At 40.8% G+C, this 16,461-nt stretch overlaps 1 protein-coding gene across 1 annotated transcript; it reads right to left on the bottom strand.

Annotated features, from left to right (window-relative positions):
* Positions 1-2,638: 2,638 nt before the first annotated feature.
* Positions 2,639-14,612, bottom strand: LOC123390355 (DLA class II histocompatibility antigen, DR-1 beta chain-like). Its single transcript, XM_045074281.1, is given in 7 exon segments — positions 2,639-2,973; positions 3,268-3,291; positions 3,758-3,868; positions 4,843-4,887; positions 4,890-5,123; positions 7,249-7,518; positions 14,446-14,612. Coding segments are annotated over 7 exon segments (798 nt in total). The 5' UTR covers positions 14,546-14,612; the 3' UTR covers positions 2,639-2,959.
* Positions 14,613-16,461: the final 1,849 nt, after the last annotated feature.

The following is a 16,461-nucleotide window of genomic DNA, read 5'->3' as shown; positions in this document are numbered from 1 at the left end:
ATACTAACACTCTAATAGTACCAGATACTACAGTATCCTCATCTAAAATTGTTCTCTTCTACCCCCTCTAACATTTCTTTCTTCCTAAACAAGATTATGTGCTCACATCTTTCCAGTCCATCTATCCTGCCTCCAGGTGAGGCAGGCCCAACCCACAAAGGGTGGAGCATGGTTTGTCAGAAAATACCACAGTCATCCCATGGTCCTCCTAATGTGTGGGGAAGTACATCTACTGGGAATACTTGAAGATGTTTAGTTCCCTCTTATGCATATGAGGAGAAACAGTTCCTTTTCCTACCTTTGGAAATTGTAAGAGAAAATGAATCCTGAAGCTTCTCCAGGCAGGCAGCCTACTACCATTTCCAGAACACTGATGTGTGGTGTTATGATAGAGAAATGAGATACAAAGTCCCACCATCACTGGCGACATCACTGGCCTGATGACTTGACCAGTTCTGGAGATGAGCTACACTGGGTCTGTCTGCCATGTGAGACAAGAGTTAAAGAAAAATAAACCAAATTAGATTGATTTTTCTCCACTAGCAACAGAAAGCATCTCCACTGAAATATTCCTGCCATGCATTTTAATCCTACATTATAACGTCAGACCGCAGATCTAAGATAAATAAGACAACTCACGTCTTCGTCTTAGAGAACACAACAAAAGTAACATTGCAACCCTGGGATCAAACAGGGTTTGATAAGATCATATAAATCTTGAGTACATGACAGTTACCTTATTAAACTCCCACAGGATGATAAACTGCTTCACATCAATAATGCATGATAGAACTAAAATATACATAAAATAAACTTTGAATTGGCTTGATAAATTACAGTTGTCTCTAATAGTGGAGAAATCGTGTTGAAATCACTATGACCATGAACTTCTGAATCTACTGCCTGCTCTTTAGATTTGATTTATATTTCAAAGTGACTCTTCAGACAGAATATGACAGCAGAACTCATTATCTCCTTAAGCAATTTAAGGTCATTTGTCTGAAACCTTTCCAACTCTTATCTCATTGAAGTCTGAGGAATTTAGAGCTATATACTCACTTACAATTACAGTTACACAGTGTTCTAAGAACCAAAAATATTTGGTTTAATTTCCTGTTTGTTTCCCACCATATATATTTTTTTAATATTTTATTTATTTATTTGACAGACAGAGATCACAAGTAGGCAGAGAGGCAGGCAGAGAGAGAGAGGGGAGAAAGCAGGCTCCCCGCCGAACAGAGAGCCCAATGCGGGGCTCGATCCCACAACCCTGGGACCATGACCTGAGCCAAAGGCAGAGGCTTTAACCCACCAAGCCACCCAGGCGCCCCCCCACCATATGCTTTTTGTCATGTTTGTTTCATCAATACAGTTTTGTTTTTCTATATATTGTCTTTTTAAACTTTTTATTTAAAGTTTTTATGACATAAAATATTTGAAGTGTCCTCATATTAAAACTATTAAATAAGATATATTCAGAATAGTACAGCTTTCATCTCTGTTCCCTTCAACCTATTCATACATTTTGACTGAGAGGCGACAATTTTTTTTAAAAATCCTTCCATTGTAGTATGTAGATTAGATAGATGAGAAAGAGATAATGACAGATGGGTGATATAGACAAAATGAGTTGATCTAGGTATATATTCCTATTCTCTTCTTCTATTTTATTAAACAAAATGTTGTTTGCTTTACAAACTTTTCTGTACCCATACAAACACCTTTGAGAGATTATTCTATAGCAGTGTGTTATTTTTTCCTTCCAGCTGCATAACATTTCATTGTTTGTATGGGCATCTGAATATTCATAATTTCCCCCTTTGTTTCCCAGTACTCCTTCTGATCTGCTAAGATATTATCCATCCAGGATATTCCTGTAGACAATAAGAATACACACAGTCTGGAAGGTCAGAATTGTATCTTTCCCCTAGAGTTGTGGCTTTGTCTTGGTGGTCTGAGACTTAGTTATTGGGAAGGCTGCATCCCAAGCCAAAGTGTTAGCATGCCACTAAGTTTATCTGAGAGCCAGAAAAAGATGGAAGGGTAGACAGAGCTCACCATCAGTATAATGAAAGGGGTTTACTCAGGTTAGGATACTTTCTATAAATAATCAGGGAAAGTTGTACCTGGCTGGCTCAGTCAGTGGAACATTCAACTTGTGATCTCAAGGTTATGAGTTCATGTTCCATGTTGGGCATGGAACCTACTTTAAAAATAAAATTAAATAAAAATATAAAAAATAAAAAATCAGGGACAAAATGACAAAAGAATGTTATTATAAAAAGTCTAAGGGCATCACCTCTGTAAAAATTATTTGCATTACATTGCAGGAATATTTTTTTGTCCCCTTATCCCATCGTGCAAAAGGACTGGTGTGTTTGTGTTTCAGAACATAGACATGTAGGACATCATCATCTTATGGGTCATTAAGGGCTTCCTCCAAACTCCAGAAAATATGTCTAATTACAGAACTTGTAAAGCTCAAGAATAAATGGGAATGAAACAAGGATACTTTCAAGATCCCCATATCTGAGCAAAATTCTGGGATATAAATAAAAACCATTATTTTATTGTGGTGGAATCCTCCCTTTGTCTTTTTTTTTTTATACCTCTTTTCTTTGAAACTATTTGAAACAGATTATTTTAACCCCATGTTTATTTGAGAAAAGCTTATGAAGATACATGAGAAGAAGTTCAGTTCCCGTGCAGGGAAGCAGGAAAGGCGATGCAGAAGGGGACCAGAGAGAATGCAGAGGAGGTACTGAAGTCACACTGGGGCTTCCAGGTCAAGGAAGGGGCAGACAGAGCCACAGGGAGAACAAGTGCTGCAAGGTCACTGAAGCCGGGCCAACCAGATCTGAGAAAGCACTGTAACTGTGGAGGAGTGAGAGCTGGAAGTCTTTCACTCTTAGAAGAAGCTGGGAAGGAAGGTTCTTCCTGGAGTGTCACCATCTCCACGTCAGCTCAGGAGACCTGCAGAGACAGAGCAGAGTGTTATTTCCAGACCCACCTCTCCAAGCAGCTCCTTCTCCCTTTCCCAGGGCCTTGAATTAAAGCCCTGCAGTAAGAAGAGCATATTCTTAGGTCTTCTTGATCTGAAGCTATTTCACAGCACAGGACTTTTACTAAATGGAGAAAGGAAGCTTCAGGGTAAACTGCCCAATCAGAAGTCAGATCCAAAGTCTTTCTCATTTTTTCTGTCTTTCACCATTACCACTTGTTCTGGAATAACCAAATCTATCACTAAAGAGGATGACAGAGCATTACCTGTTGGCTGAAGTCCAGAGTGTCCTGGGAAAGAGAAGACATATACTTAACATATAAGAAGGTAAATCTGTCCCTACACACAAGGTCCCAGCCCCAGACCCGCCTCCTTAGATTTCTCTAAATCTAATCACAACCGACATGACATGATGCCAGAGTGGAGAAAAAAGTGAGAGATGTGACCCACGAAGCTTCCGTCACACAAATACAGTGGGATTTCACTAGCTTTAGTGCCTCTTCCTCCATTTGGCCCAGGATCCCAAACCAAGATTCCCACGCTTGTTAACCTCTCTCTTATCTCTACAGGCCATAATCTCTTATACTAAAACCCAGTAACCATGGGCTGTTGCTTTCTAGATTTCTAAGAAATCTGAAGTCGAATTGGGAAAGAAACGCTTCATACAGGGTCACTGGTACACAGAGACCTTATTTGATCAAAGCTGTATTTCTCCCCCACAGGGTCTCTGTGGAGACTCATCAACAGGTGCCTTACCCTTTTGATTCCTGAAGTAGATGAACAGTCCCACCACGAGGAAAAGCAGACCCAGAACAAAGCCTCCAGTTCCACTCAGAATCTTGCTCTGTGCAGACCCAGACTGTGCCCCTGAGAGAAGAAACAGTTTTAGTGATTTTTATCCCAACTCTAACATCTCCGATAGAGACTCTGAGATTGAGAACTCTGAGAATGAGGAAGACAGACTGCCTTGAAGAAATCGAATAATTTTCAATTTCTGGAAAAGAAATTTAAAAATCATATTGCACAAATGCAATGTTTAGTCGCTGAACTTTTTAAATATCACAGCTCTGACAAATCCACTACTTCAGGGATGCCTGGGTGGCTCAGTTGGTTAAGCGGCTGCCTTCAGCTCAGGTCATGATCCCAGCATCCTGGGATCGAGTCCCACGTCGGGCTCCTTGCTCAGCAGGGAGCCTGCTTCTCCCTCTGCCTCTGCCTGCCATTCTGTCTGCCTGTGCTCACTCGCTCTCTCGCTCACTCTCTCTCTCTGACAAATAAATAAATAAAATCTTTAAAAAAAATCCACTACTTCAGCATCAAAGGATGAGAAGTCTGGATGGAGTCCACAGAGCTCAACAGATTGTGCAGAGCAACACAGCTAAGGAAAGGCAGAGTCAAGATTGGATTCCCCTCAAGTCAGGAAGGTTCCTACATTATGGAGGATGTGCCTCTTCTGAGACCACAATCAACAACTCAGAGCAACAGCGCTTGAAGCACAAGCCCAACCCGAACCAGGGGACTGGTGCCCAGTGTGAAGAGGGAACCATGACCTGTGAGCCATGGAAAATGTCAAAACATGGACAACCTCTGTTCTGCCAGCCAGGCATAACTGCCTCACCAGGGAATACAGGATCTATACAAATGATCACAGGATATCTAGAAACTATCAGAGGATTTCTACCACAGGATATCACTCAGCAACCCCCAGTGATCTGTGCTGAAGAGAAGAGATCATGGAACAAATGAAAACATGGTGTAAGGAGAGAAAACCCTGACACTCAGGAAAAGGAAAGTCCCCTTCTTAGTGGGTGAGGAACTTAGGAGATCAGAAAGCTTCTCACTCCATTCCACAGTGACAGGGCTCATCAAACTGGGGTGCTCCACTTGCAGGTATAGACCTCTCCACTCTGAGGAACTGTCTCCAGCATCACTAGGGTCTGGAAGGTCCAGTCTCCATTACAGATCAGGCCTGTGGACGCGACCCCAGACTCCTTTTCCTGGCCATTCCGGAACCACCCAACTTTAATGTGGCCTGGATAGAAACCATTCACAGAGCAGACCAGGAGGTTGTGGTGCTTCAGGGGCTGGGTCTTCACAGGATACACAGTCACTATAGGCTCCACTAGAAGAGAAGAGGTAGAGGCACTCAGTGAGGACGACAGACTCAGTCTCCCATGTTGGCTACCTCCGGTCTCTGGTCCTTGGCTGAGTCTCAAGCAGGCTTTCCTAAAGCTGACCATGTAGCCCAATTAGACCAGTATCGTGAACCTTGAGTTTAATCCTGACAGCATGGGTCCATTTGATTTGAAAGCTATTGGGGAAATTTGTGGGTTTATTTTTCATGGTATGAAGCCGTTAATCCTTGTAGAAGTGTTTCCAAGTTTTGTAAGGCATAAAGTGTCTTAAAAACACAATTTCTGGAGCAGGCTGAGTTCAAATCCAGACTCTGCTACTTTACTTATTCATCCTGGGAGAATTTTGACATTCTTCTGTGCCCCAGCTTTCTAAGATATCAAGGGGAATAGTGATATCAACTTAGCTGTTAGAGTTATGTGAAGATTAATGTACCGAAGGATGTAAAACGGCAACTGGAATTTAGCCTTCAGTATGTGTTAGCTACTTATTATCTTTGTTTTGTTGCTCTAAGCAGGGTGGATAAATTGGGGAACAGCTTGAGGTAGATGGGGAAAGAGAGTGTGAAATCCTGGGAATGCTACATTCACACCTTGGAACAATCCAGACATAGTTCTACCCTGGGAAGCAGGAAAGACAGAGCTGGTTCTCTAGCTCTGGGAGTTGAGTCCAAGAATAGCAAGAGTCCTAAAAGAGGAAAAAGAGCAAGGAAACTCACTTATTTTAAAAAATTCTCATAATTCCACCAGCTGATCAGTCCTTCTTTTTTGCAGTATAAAAATATCTATTATTAGAATTGTTATCATTTTATAATTTTCTCCTTTTTACAACTAACATTTGAGTTCAGGGCAGGATCTGAGACTCACTAACAGGTATCCTTAGTGCCCAAGACCATCCCTGACATTACAGCCTGAATAAATATAATTTCTGTTTTGGTAAAAGGAGAAATACACGAAAAGCTTTTTATACCATAAAATGGTAGATTCAAGATTTAGGAGAAACCACTGCTAAAAATTTTGCAGTATATTTCCTAAAATAAAAATGTTTCCATCCCTAGCAGGAGAAGGCATAAACAGAACCAAAATACAAACCACAAACTAGGGAAAATGCTGGATCAAATGTCAGCAAATGTTAATAATCTTATTTATAGAGCATGTATATAATCACTGAGAAAAACACCAAAACCCCAAGATAATAGACAGTAGATAATTTTTTAAATGGTAAAAATCATTAGCCAAATAATATATGAAAATAATGTTCAATAATCTTAGAAATCAAAGGAATAGAGATTAAAAATTAACAAGATAAATTCTCAACTGAGCATGTGGCAGTATTGAAAAAGGTCTAGCAAAGGGGAATGTGAGGTGAATTGTTACAACTATATCAAAAAATCGTATGCAACTCCTTAAATACTTTCATCATTATATAAACAGCAGTATCAATATGTTTTGTAACAAAAATGTAATTAAAAATGCAGTTTCAAAATCACAAATAAATAAGGGTCTCAGAGGTCTCTTGGACCCATTAAAAATTAGTCTGACACTTTTTCTCAATGAAATGGCCCCACACACAGACAGGCACACTTACTTCAGGGGTTCAGAATTAAGAAGGGTGAGTGGCAAGAACAGAGGGTGACTGGCCTCCTCACATTCTCCCTAATCTTTTAATCCTCCTCTCCCTTCCCCTAAACCTTCACCCTAACCAGGACACCCTCCACTTCCCTCCCCAGGACTCCACCACCTGCCTAGTGTTCCCTCCACCTGCAGCTCCTGAGCTCCCCTCACCTCTCCCTCGGGGGCCACCAAGGATGTCAGATGTCCCCTGCTGCATCCTCCCCTCACACCCACTCTCCCAGCCCATCCCCACATCCAGGCCACAACCATACAATCACAACCACACATTCTGCACAGTGACACAAACAGACCACAATGTCCCTGACAGGGCACTCTCACAGGGATCCTTCTAACCTGTACTTGCTCAAGACCCTGTGCGCTCACCCCCAGACGAGTCTGTCTCAGTATCCGTCTGTCTGTCTGTCTGTCTCTCTCTCTCTCTCTCTCACACACACACACACACCCCTACCTTCCCCCGATCTCCGTCCCTGCCGCGCTCACCTCGCCGCTGCACCGTGAAGCTCTCACCCACCCCGTAGTTGTGCCTGCAGTATGTGTCCACTGAGGCCCGCGCATCCTCCAGAAAGTCCTTCTGGCTGTTCCAGTACTGAGCGCTGGGCCGCCCCAGCTCGGTCACCGGCCGGTACTCCCCCACGTCGCTGTCGAAGCGCACGAACTCCTCGCCGTTATAGAAATACCTATCCAGGAACCGCACCCGCTCCGTCCCGTTGGTGAAGTAGCATTCCGACGTCGTCAGGTACAGGAAATGTGCTGTGGGGACAGAGACGATCTGGTCACCGGCGGGCTCCTGGAAGACACTGACCGCGGCTCCCTCGCTGGCTCTCCCCGGCGCCCCCAACCACCAGCACACACCGCCCGTCTTCCCTCTGCGGGCGGCGGGAGAGGCGGCCACTGGGTCCCGGGCTCGGCGGCGGACCCCCAGCCTGAATAGCCCCGGCATTTGCCCCTCACCACCTTCTCCTGGACGCCTGCCGCTGACAGAGACCCGCCTCCCTCCTCGCCTCCCACAGCCCTTTCCCCCGCCTTAAACCCCCACCTGCTTCTCCCCTCGCCCACCTCAACACTTGGTACAGGCTCAGGCCCCTGCCGCCCCTGCGAATCCAGAGAAGGAAACAGAAGCGTCCCCTCCACTCCTGGAGCTGAAAATGCAGGGAAAGTGACGCACAAAACCCAGCCAGGCCGACTTTGTACGGGGTGAGAAACGTCACAGGAGACCTGTGCAGTTCTAGAGCCGAGAATAATTGGATGATCTCAGTTTCCTTGGAGTGCCAGAGAGGTGGTCTCAAGGGTGACATTCCAGATGTGACATGAAAGATTAAGCAGATGTGAGCTGGAGGTTGTGTGTGTGTGTGCGTGTTTGGGGAAGAGGAAGCCACATTTCAGGTCAAGGTCATGTAACTGCAAAAGCTTGAAAGAATTGAGAAACTTCCTTAAGAAACCAGAGAAAACAGTTCACTGAAGCAGACAGTGAGAGGAAGGAGAAAGACCTTTAGAGATACCACATGCAGTGGATTCTAAAAGCCTATGGGTGCTGGTAGTATTTGACTTGTATACTGAATTCAAAGGCATATGAGTGAGGAATTTTAAGGAGGTTAAAACCATGGTTGTAATATAGTTCCTCCATTTTTACTCACATTTCCAAATTCAGAAGTCTTAGAAAATGAGATTGCATTAAAAATTTTGATGCAGAATCCATTTGGCAAATCTAGTCTGGTGAGGTAAATGGTCAAGTATGTCAGAGCTCTAATTAGTCAATCGGTCACATGTGCTCCTGAAAGTTTCAATATATGTAAACATACACACATCATAATATATGTATGCAAATATATACATATACATACACACATATATGCATAGATGTATGTATATATGGATATGTCTGTTTCACGTTTAATCAAACTAAGAAAAAATTTTTTTAAGATTTTATTTATTTATTTGACAAAGATCACAAGTAGGCAGAGAGGCAAGAAGAGAGAGGGGGAAGCAGTTTTCCTGTTGAGGTGGGGCTCGATCCCGGGACTCTGGGATCATGACCTGAGCCGAAGGCAGAGGCTTTAGCCCACTGAGCCACCCAGGTGCCCCAAGAAACATTTTTTATTCAAGTCTGATTAACATGAAACATTTAAAAATAGGAGAAAAATACCTCTGCATTTAAAAAGGAGACCAAAAAAAAAAAAAAAAAAACCCAGGAGCATTTGACATTATCAATATAATAGAATGTAGGGTTACTACAACATTTTGATATATTTTACTGAAAAATACTTGTGGCAGCCACAATTCATATCTTATAAAGGCACGTTGTTGAAAGTTAACAGAGATGGTGATCGTCCAGAAATCACAGAATATTGAAAAACATTGTATAAGGCAAAAAGTAAAAAAAAGATCTTGGCTTCAATGGTCTCTACAAGAAATTGATGAAGGTATACAACTTTATAATTTATTATTTCCTTATTTAAACAAACTAAAACCACAAAGACATGAATTGGAAGGTGAGTGTGTGTATAAAGTGTGAGTCTACAGTTTTGAGAAGCAGCACAGTATAAATCAGTATTTTCAACCTCAGCACTGTTAACATTTTGGGGTTCTGTTCATTTGTGTGAAATGATACCCCATATATTTTCCAACTATAATGGTACAAAACTAAAAATCAACAGTAAAACAAGCTGGAAAATCTACAATGTAAATGTTAAATATTTATATGTAAATATTAAACAACACACTACTGCACCAGCAAAGGGCCAAATAGGAAATCAAATGGCAAATCAAAATATGTCTCAAGACAAAAGAAAAAGAAAACACAACTGAAATGTATGCTGTAAATTCCTGTATTAAGAGAAAAAATTCAGCTCTCTCCGCCAAGATGCTGAAAGGAAAGGAGGCTGAAGGATGGCTCTGGACTCTGGTGAAGAAGCAGGAAGCCAAGAAGGTGGTCAATCCCTTGTCTGAGAAAAGACCCAAGAATTTTGGCAATGGACAGGAAGATATCCAGCCCAAAAGGGACCTCATCCACGTTGTCAAATATCTTGGCTACTCCTGCTGCAGCAGCAAAGGGTTATTCTATATAAATGTCTAGAAATACCTCTCATGATTAGCCAGTCCCTAAGCCTTTGACAGCCACACAGCTACTCAATGGCTTAAGCTGGCCCACAGGTTCAGACCAGAGGCAAAGCAAGAGAAGGAGAAATTGTTGGCTTGGCTGAGATGAAAGCTGCTAGTAAAGGGATGTCCCCCTAAGAGGCCAACTGTCCTTTGATCTAGGTTCATCCTATCACCACCTTGGTGGAAAACAAGAAGGTTTAGCTGGTAGTGATTTCATATGACATGGATCCCATTGAGCTGGATGTCTTCCTGCCTGCCCCGTATCCTAATATGGGAATTCCCCCACATAATCAAGGGGAAGGCCAGGCTGGGGTGTCTGGTCCACGGGAAGATCTGCACCATAGTCGCCTTCATACAAGTTAGTTCAGAAGACAAATGAGCTCTTCTTAATCAGTTGGAGGCTATCAAGAGAAATTACAATGACAGATGTGGTGAGATCGTCTGTCTCTGAGACAATGTCCTGGGTCTAAAGTCAGTGGTTCTCATTGCCAAGTTGGAAAAGGCAAAGCCTAAAGAACTGACCACCAAACTGGCCTAAGTGTGCACTATTGAATTTTCTGTACATTAAAGCAATAAAGAGTTCTCTTTCAGCCAGTGTCAAGGGAAAAAAAAGAAAAAAGGGGGAAAAAAAGTTCAAACAAACACATGATACCTGAGGGAACTAGAAAAAGAAACTTGGGGGAAATTCAGTAGAGGAAGGAAATAACAAGAAAAATCAGAAATAAAATAGAGACCAGAAGACACAATAACATAACATTGAAAGTAATGACCCAGTTTTCAATCAATCAATAAATAACCGAAATTAGCAATTCTTAAACTACATTAAGAAAAAAACAAAAACAAAAACAAAAGACAGAAGACTCAAAACCCAAAATGAGAAATGGGGAGGAGAAAACAATACAATTGATAACCACAGCTGTTGACATTTTGGACAAAATAATTGTTGTGGGAAGGCTGTTCTGTGCATTTTAGGATGTCTATCAGCATCTCTAGCCTCTACCCACTAGATGTCAGATGCAACCCCAGTTTTGAAAACCAGAAAATGGCTCCAGACATTGCTCTATACCTCAGGAGTAGAGGGTGCTGGTAAAAATGTCCCTGGGTAAGAACCACTGTTAGACTACCTGAAATATATGTGATGAAAAAGCTTCTGTTGTTTGAGAAAGCTGAGTATTGCATTGAAAAATTTGCCAATATCATATCTGACCAAAAAAACCTTATCCTGTGGATGAATTTTGCTGAAAATAGCTCAGCACTGGCACCAGATTCCTAAGAAACATTCATAGCGCTTAATAAGAGATTATCAAAAGATACTAAGAATTCTAACCAAAAAATGACTGTTCTTGGTTGTGCTAAAGCTTCAGGCTCACCCAAAACAAAGTGAACGGCGACTGGAAAGGCTAATATTCAGGATGTCTGAAAGATGTAATGATTACCCCTGTGCATTATTTTCAAACCAAAAAATATGTATAACCAGATATATATTTCCTGACTGACTCAATCACCACTTTGGATCAGTGACAAGTTCCTGACAGCCAACCTGGACTGTGAGAAGTCTGTAGTGTCACTGTCCTTGGGTAATTGTTCCACATGATGCTCCTCTGAGCTTCTTGTAAAAACTAAAGCTTTTGGCTTTGAATTTTCCACAGTATGACGTCTGTGTTGAAATCTTATGACCGAAGAATTTTTGTCTCATCAAGAGCAGGTATAGTTTTTAAATTCCATTCTTGTTACAGTTTACTGAGAGAAGCCTACAAATCCACAGCTTTCTGAAAGAATCAGTTACTAGTGCCTGTTATGAAGATACAAATTAATAAAACAACTTTAACAAGTGTTTGGCACAGACTTTGGGCTGTGTTCATGTTTGCATGAAATAGCAGATAAACATTTTGAAAACTAGTATGTCATTAGTAAAAGAAAATCATATCAAACTTCAATATAAGCTAAAGTTAATCAGATAAAAATCTAAATTTAAAAAAAAAAAAAGCACCAACAATGAGGTCATGGTGGGCATTCCCCTAGTGATAGAAACGTGCTAGTGGCAACCCGGAGAGCACTCCTCAGCTTACTCCCCACGCTCCTTCTGTCCCTTCAACTCAGCAAACATCTTCCCACACTTTGGTCTTTATCCTATTCTCTCTCCCCAGAACACCTGTCCCTCAGATCCTACATATGACCAGTTTCTTCTCATCAGTCACATGCCAGCTAAATGTCACTCTCTCAGGGAGAGCTCCCCAGCCACTGGAACTGAGGTCAGGTGAATCCAAATCTCTGTCACAATACTCTGCACTGTTGCGTTTATACTGCACTTACTGCTCTCTGAAATTTTTTGTTAAATGTTTATTGGGCTTTCTACACTGTTGTTAGGTAAGTTTTTAATGACTTTGATAGTCGTGGACATTTTTTCATTGAGGTATAATTAGCATACTGTGTTATACTAGTTTCCATTGTACAGCATAATGGTTCCACCATCCTGTACATGCTCAAGCTCATCACGGTAAGTGTGCTCTTCAACCTCTGTCATCCATTTACCCATCCCCCACTCTCTCTACTCTGGCAACCACCGGCTTGTTCTCTGTATTTAAAAGTCTCACTTTTTGTTCGACTCTTTTTTTGTTGTTGATTTGTTTTGTTTCTTAACTTCACATTTGGTGAAATCTTTTGGTATTTGTCTTTCGGTATATGACTTACTTCACTGAGCATTATACCCTCCAGGTCCATCCACGTTCTTGCAAATGGCAAGATCTCATTTTTATGGCTGAGGAATACTCTACTGTATATATATTCCACATCTTCTTTATCCATTCATCTTTTGATGAACACTTAGGTTTTCACTGTATATAAATGCTGCAATATATATGAGGATGCATGTATCTTTTTAATTAGTGTTTCATTTACTTTGGGGAAATATCCAGCAGTGGGATTACTGGATCTTATGTGACTATATATTTAATTTTTTGATGAAGTTCCATACAGTTTTCCATAGTTGTTATACCAATTTCTTTTCCCACCAACAGCCATTAGGCTTCTTTTTTCCTACATCCTTGCCAAGACTTAGTATTTCTTATCTTTTGATTCTAGCCATAGGACTTTTCTATCTTATCCAAACAGTATTCTCTGATCCTCAAACAGAGCCCAGAAATAATGATAAGTTGCTAAGAAAAGTATTTATAGTCAAAATGAATAAACACAGGGTTCTGGGACTTGGATCATTGCAGAGATCCTGGAAAGCAAGAAGGGGCTCAAGCTCCAACACTCTTTTACTCTGATAACACATTAAATCCCTTCTGCATCCTCTGAGAAATTCAGACAAATTTTCTCTCTCTCTCTCTTTTTTTTTTTTTTTTTTTTTTTTTTTTTTTGTTGTTGTTGCTGTTGGAAGAAATATTCACAGGTAAGGGAAAGATGATTTTAGGAAGGAAAATGTCATTAAGTTTCAATTCATCTAATGGATCTATTGTAGTGCTTAAGTTCTATGTAAACATTGGTGATTCTCCATAATGAAGATAACATAGAAGGAAAAGAAGAGGGCTAATTAGCCTTCCCCAAACTGGCTAACTGCGGAAAACAGAGGCCCTGATGAATTAGTCCATACTTTGAGAGCCAAGACCCAAGGAAGCCAATGAGTTCTCTAAACATTTAGCCCGATAAGATGGACGTAAACAACCTTCACACACTCTGTACCCTGCTCAGTGTGTTTAGTTTGAAACATATGAAATTCTTGATATTTGAATATTTTTTATGAGAAATTTGCAAGACAAGAATTTCATAAAACTTATACTACTTGAAGACCTTCTGTGGGTCAGAGAAAGGAGACATGTGGGAGAAACCAACAGTACAGAAAGGTTCAAAATAAATTCATAATAAACACTATACCCTGTGAGGTTTTCAGAATATGGCTTAATTTCTTTAAGGCATCAAATAACTCCCCATAATGCTCCTTATCTACAGCATTATTTCAAGTAATAAGGATCCCTGCTTTAGCTCCAGGTTGCTTTCTATGGGAGAAATAGAAAACAAATCCTAATTTCTGTCAGAAAACCTACAATATAGGAATATAGATTTTATAAACAGTAGAGTTCAGGAGGAAGAAAAGAGGATAATGAAGGAGACCTCTTGATACATCCTCACTTCTCAGGGAGAGACACCAGCATCACAGATCCTGTTGAGGATATCATACAGGTTCTTCTAGAAGAAATCTTTCTAAGTCCTTTTCATACCCCAGAGATTTCCCCTTTACCAGGTATAACTCAACATAATAAAGAAAACAACTCAACAAAAAATTATATTGAAATCATTATTCCCACAGACCTCGAGGAAATGGGATGTAAGCCTGGAGATGTTTCATTGGAGAAGAGTTGAGACTGAGTAATGGATATATGGAGACTCCATTACCCTCTCTTGTAGAAAGGACAAGCATAGAAGTTCCTTTTGTTGAGAAAACCAAATGATAAAGATCAGTGGACACTGAAGGAAATTTTACAACTTTCTAAGGGATACAGTCTGAACACAGTGACAGAATTAACTCCCTTCCTTCCCTCATCCCATAATAGCTCACCACCCAAGGTGCGCACTTACATGGGGTGTCCCTGGCCCAAGCCATGGGAGGGCTCAGCGCCATCAGTATCACTGTCAGAGCCGCCATCCAGAAGCCTCTAGGGAACCACAGACATGCCATGCTGGAAAAATACAGAGGACAGGGTTCGTGGAGGTAGGCAAATCTAAATCAGTGAGGACCAACTAGCACCATCCTCCATGCACATCCCAAATAATACTAACCAAGGAACTCATGTCTGTGCTCTTAGATTGGATGATCTACAAGTCGAGAACCAATCAGCACCAGATATGAACAGCATCATTAGTTGTCGATCAGAGATTCAGTATGAAGATCCTCTTTCATAACAGATTGCCTACATTTGAACTGTTTTAAGTTGAGTACTTTAAAGGTTTGATCTAGTTGCTTGTGAAACATTTTATAACACCTGTACTATGAGGCAGCTCCATATTGGGCATTATGTGCACACATCTCTGAGACTTTTGGGACAAATGTATGTCTGAGCATGTTTAGGAGCTGAGGGAGTGGAGTGAAGATGATTATAAATTAATCTGGTCCTTATTACATCACAACTTGTTGTTGTAGATTTGAAGGAATTCCTTTACTTCTCACCTCTGAAATGAAGGCTCTGTGATCTTACGGTTATTTTAATTCTGAACAATGCTGTCATTCTATGGACAGCTCAGGCAGCAGCATCTCCTGGTAACTAATGATAGGCTAGCAATACAGCAGTTGATTGGAGATGTAGTCTGCATAGTCTTATAACTAGAGATGCCTTTGATAAAGTAAAGGGAATTGGAATTTAAATTTTATTAAATTTAGGGCGCCTGGGTGGCTCAGTGGTTAAGCCGCTGCCTTCGGCTCAGGTCATGATCTCAGGGTCCTGGGATCGAGTCCCGCATCGGGCTCTCTGCTCAGCAGGGAGCCTGCTTCCTCCTCTCTCTCTCTCTGCCTGCCTCTCTGCCTACTTGTGATCTCTCTCTGTCAAATAAATAAATAAAATCTTTTAAAAAAAAATAAATAAATAAATAAATAAATTTTATTAAATTTAGAATTTAATTAGCCTGAATGAAAAGGTTTTCAGGATTTGGCACCTAAATCTAGTGGCATCTCCAGAATACACATAGAGAAAGGGACTTAGGGGCTCCTGGGTGGCTCAGTGGGTTAAAGCCTCTTCATTCATCTCAGGTCATGATCCCAGGGTCCTGGGATCGAGCCCCGCATGGGGCTCTCTGCTCAGCAGGGAGATTGCTTCCTCCCTCTCTCACTGCCTACTTTTGATCTCTCTCTGTCAAATAAATAAATAAAATCTTAAAAAAGAGAGAGAGAGAAAGGGACTTAGAGGACATGATCTATGTGGATTGATGGTCTTGAAAATTCCTTTGCATAATACTTAACCTAAAAATGTGATAGAGCCAACTGTCAAAATCAAAACATTCACAGAGCTGAAAGATTGATTAAGGATGCAAAGTCAGCCTTGGAACAACCACTCTGCTTTAGAATAATTCATATTTTATGTGAAATGGTGTTTAATCACTTACTTCTGGTACCCTATCTGATTTCCTTATTTTATTCAAGAAATAGCCCTTTATTATTCATCTTCTTCTTCTTTATCTGAAGAGGAGATATGAGAAAACTTGGCTAATGAATACATCATAGGTGTCCAGGAAAGACACACTGTAGTAAAACGATGAGTTACATCCTTTCATGTAACCATATTATTTTAAATATATAATCCCACTTTTAGATAATTATTACACATTATATTAATATGACTCTAATATCTCAGGTTCAGAATAGATCTTAAAGCACAACTATCTAAAGTTCTGTATTAATTCACACCCAAGCCTTGCTGATAAGCAGTCTTTCTTTATATGCCTTAATATTTCTCCTGAGAGAAATATTCATTGCACCGTGCTGCAATGAAATGACTAAAATTTATTGGGCAATTCTTGAGTATTTGAGTTTGTACCTAGGATTACACAAGGGCTTTTATATGTCCTATTTTTATTTAATTCTCACATTATCTCTGTGATTTG

Source organism: Mustela putorius, unplaced genomic scaffold, assembly GCF_011764305.1.
Source record: "Mustela putorius furo isolate JIRA1106 unplaced genomic scaffold, ASM1176430v1.1 tig00537327_pilon_pilon_pilon, whole genome shotgun sequence".
NCBI lineage: Eukaryota > Metazoa > Chordata > Mammalia > Carnivora > Mustelidae > Mustela > Mustela putorius.
Note: the sequence above shows the minus strand (reverse complement) of the source record. Positions and strands in the feature narration are given on the sequence as shown.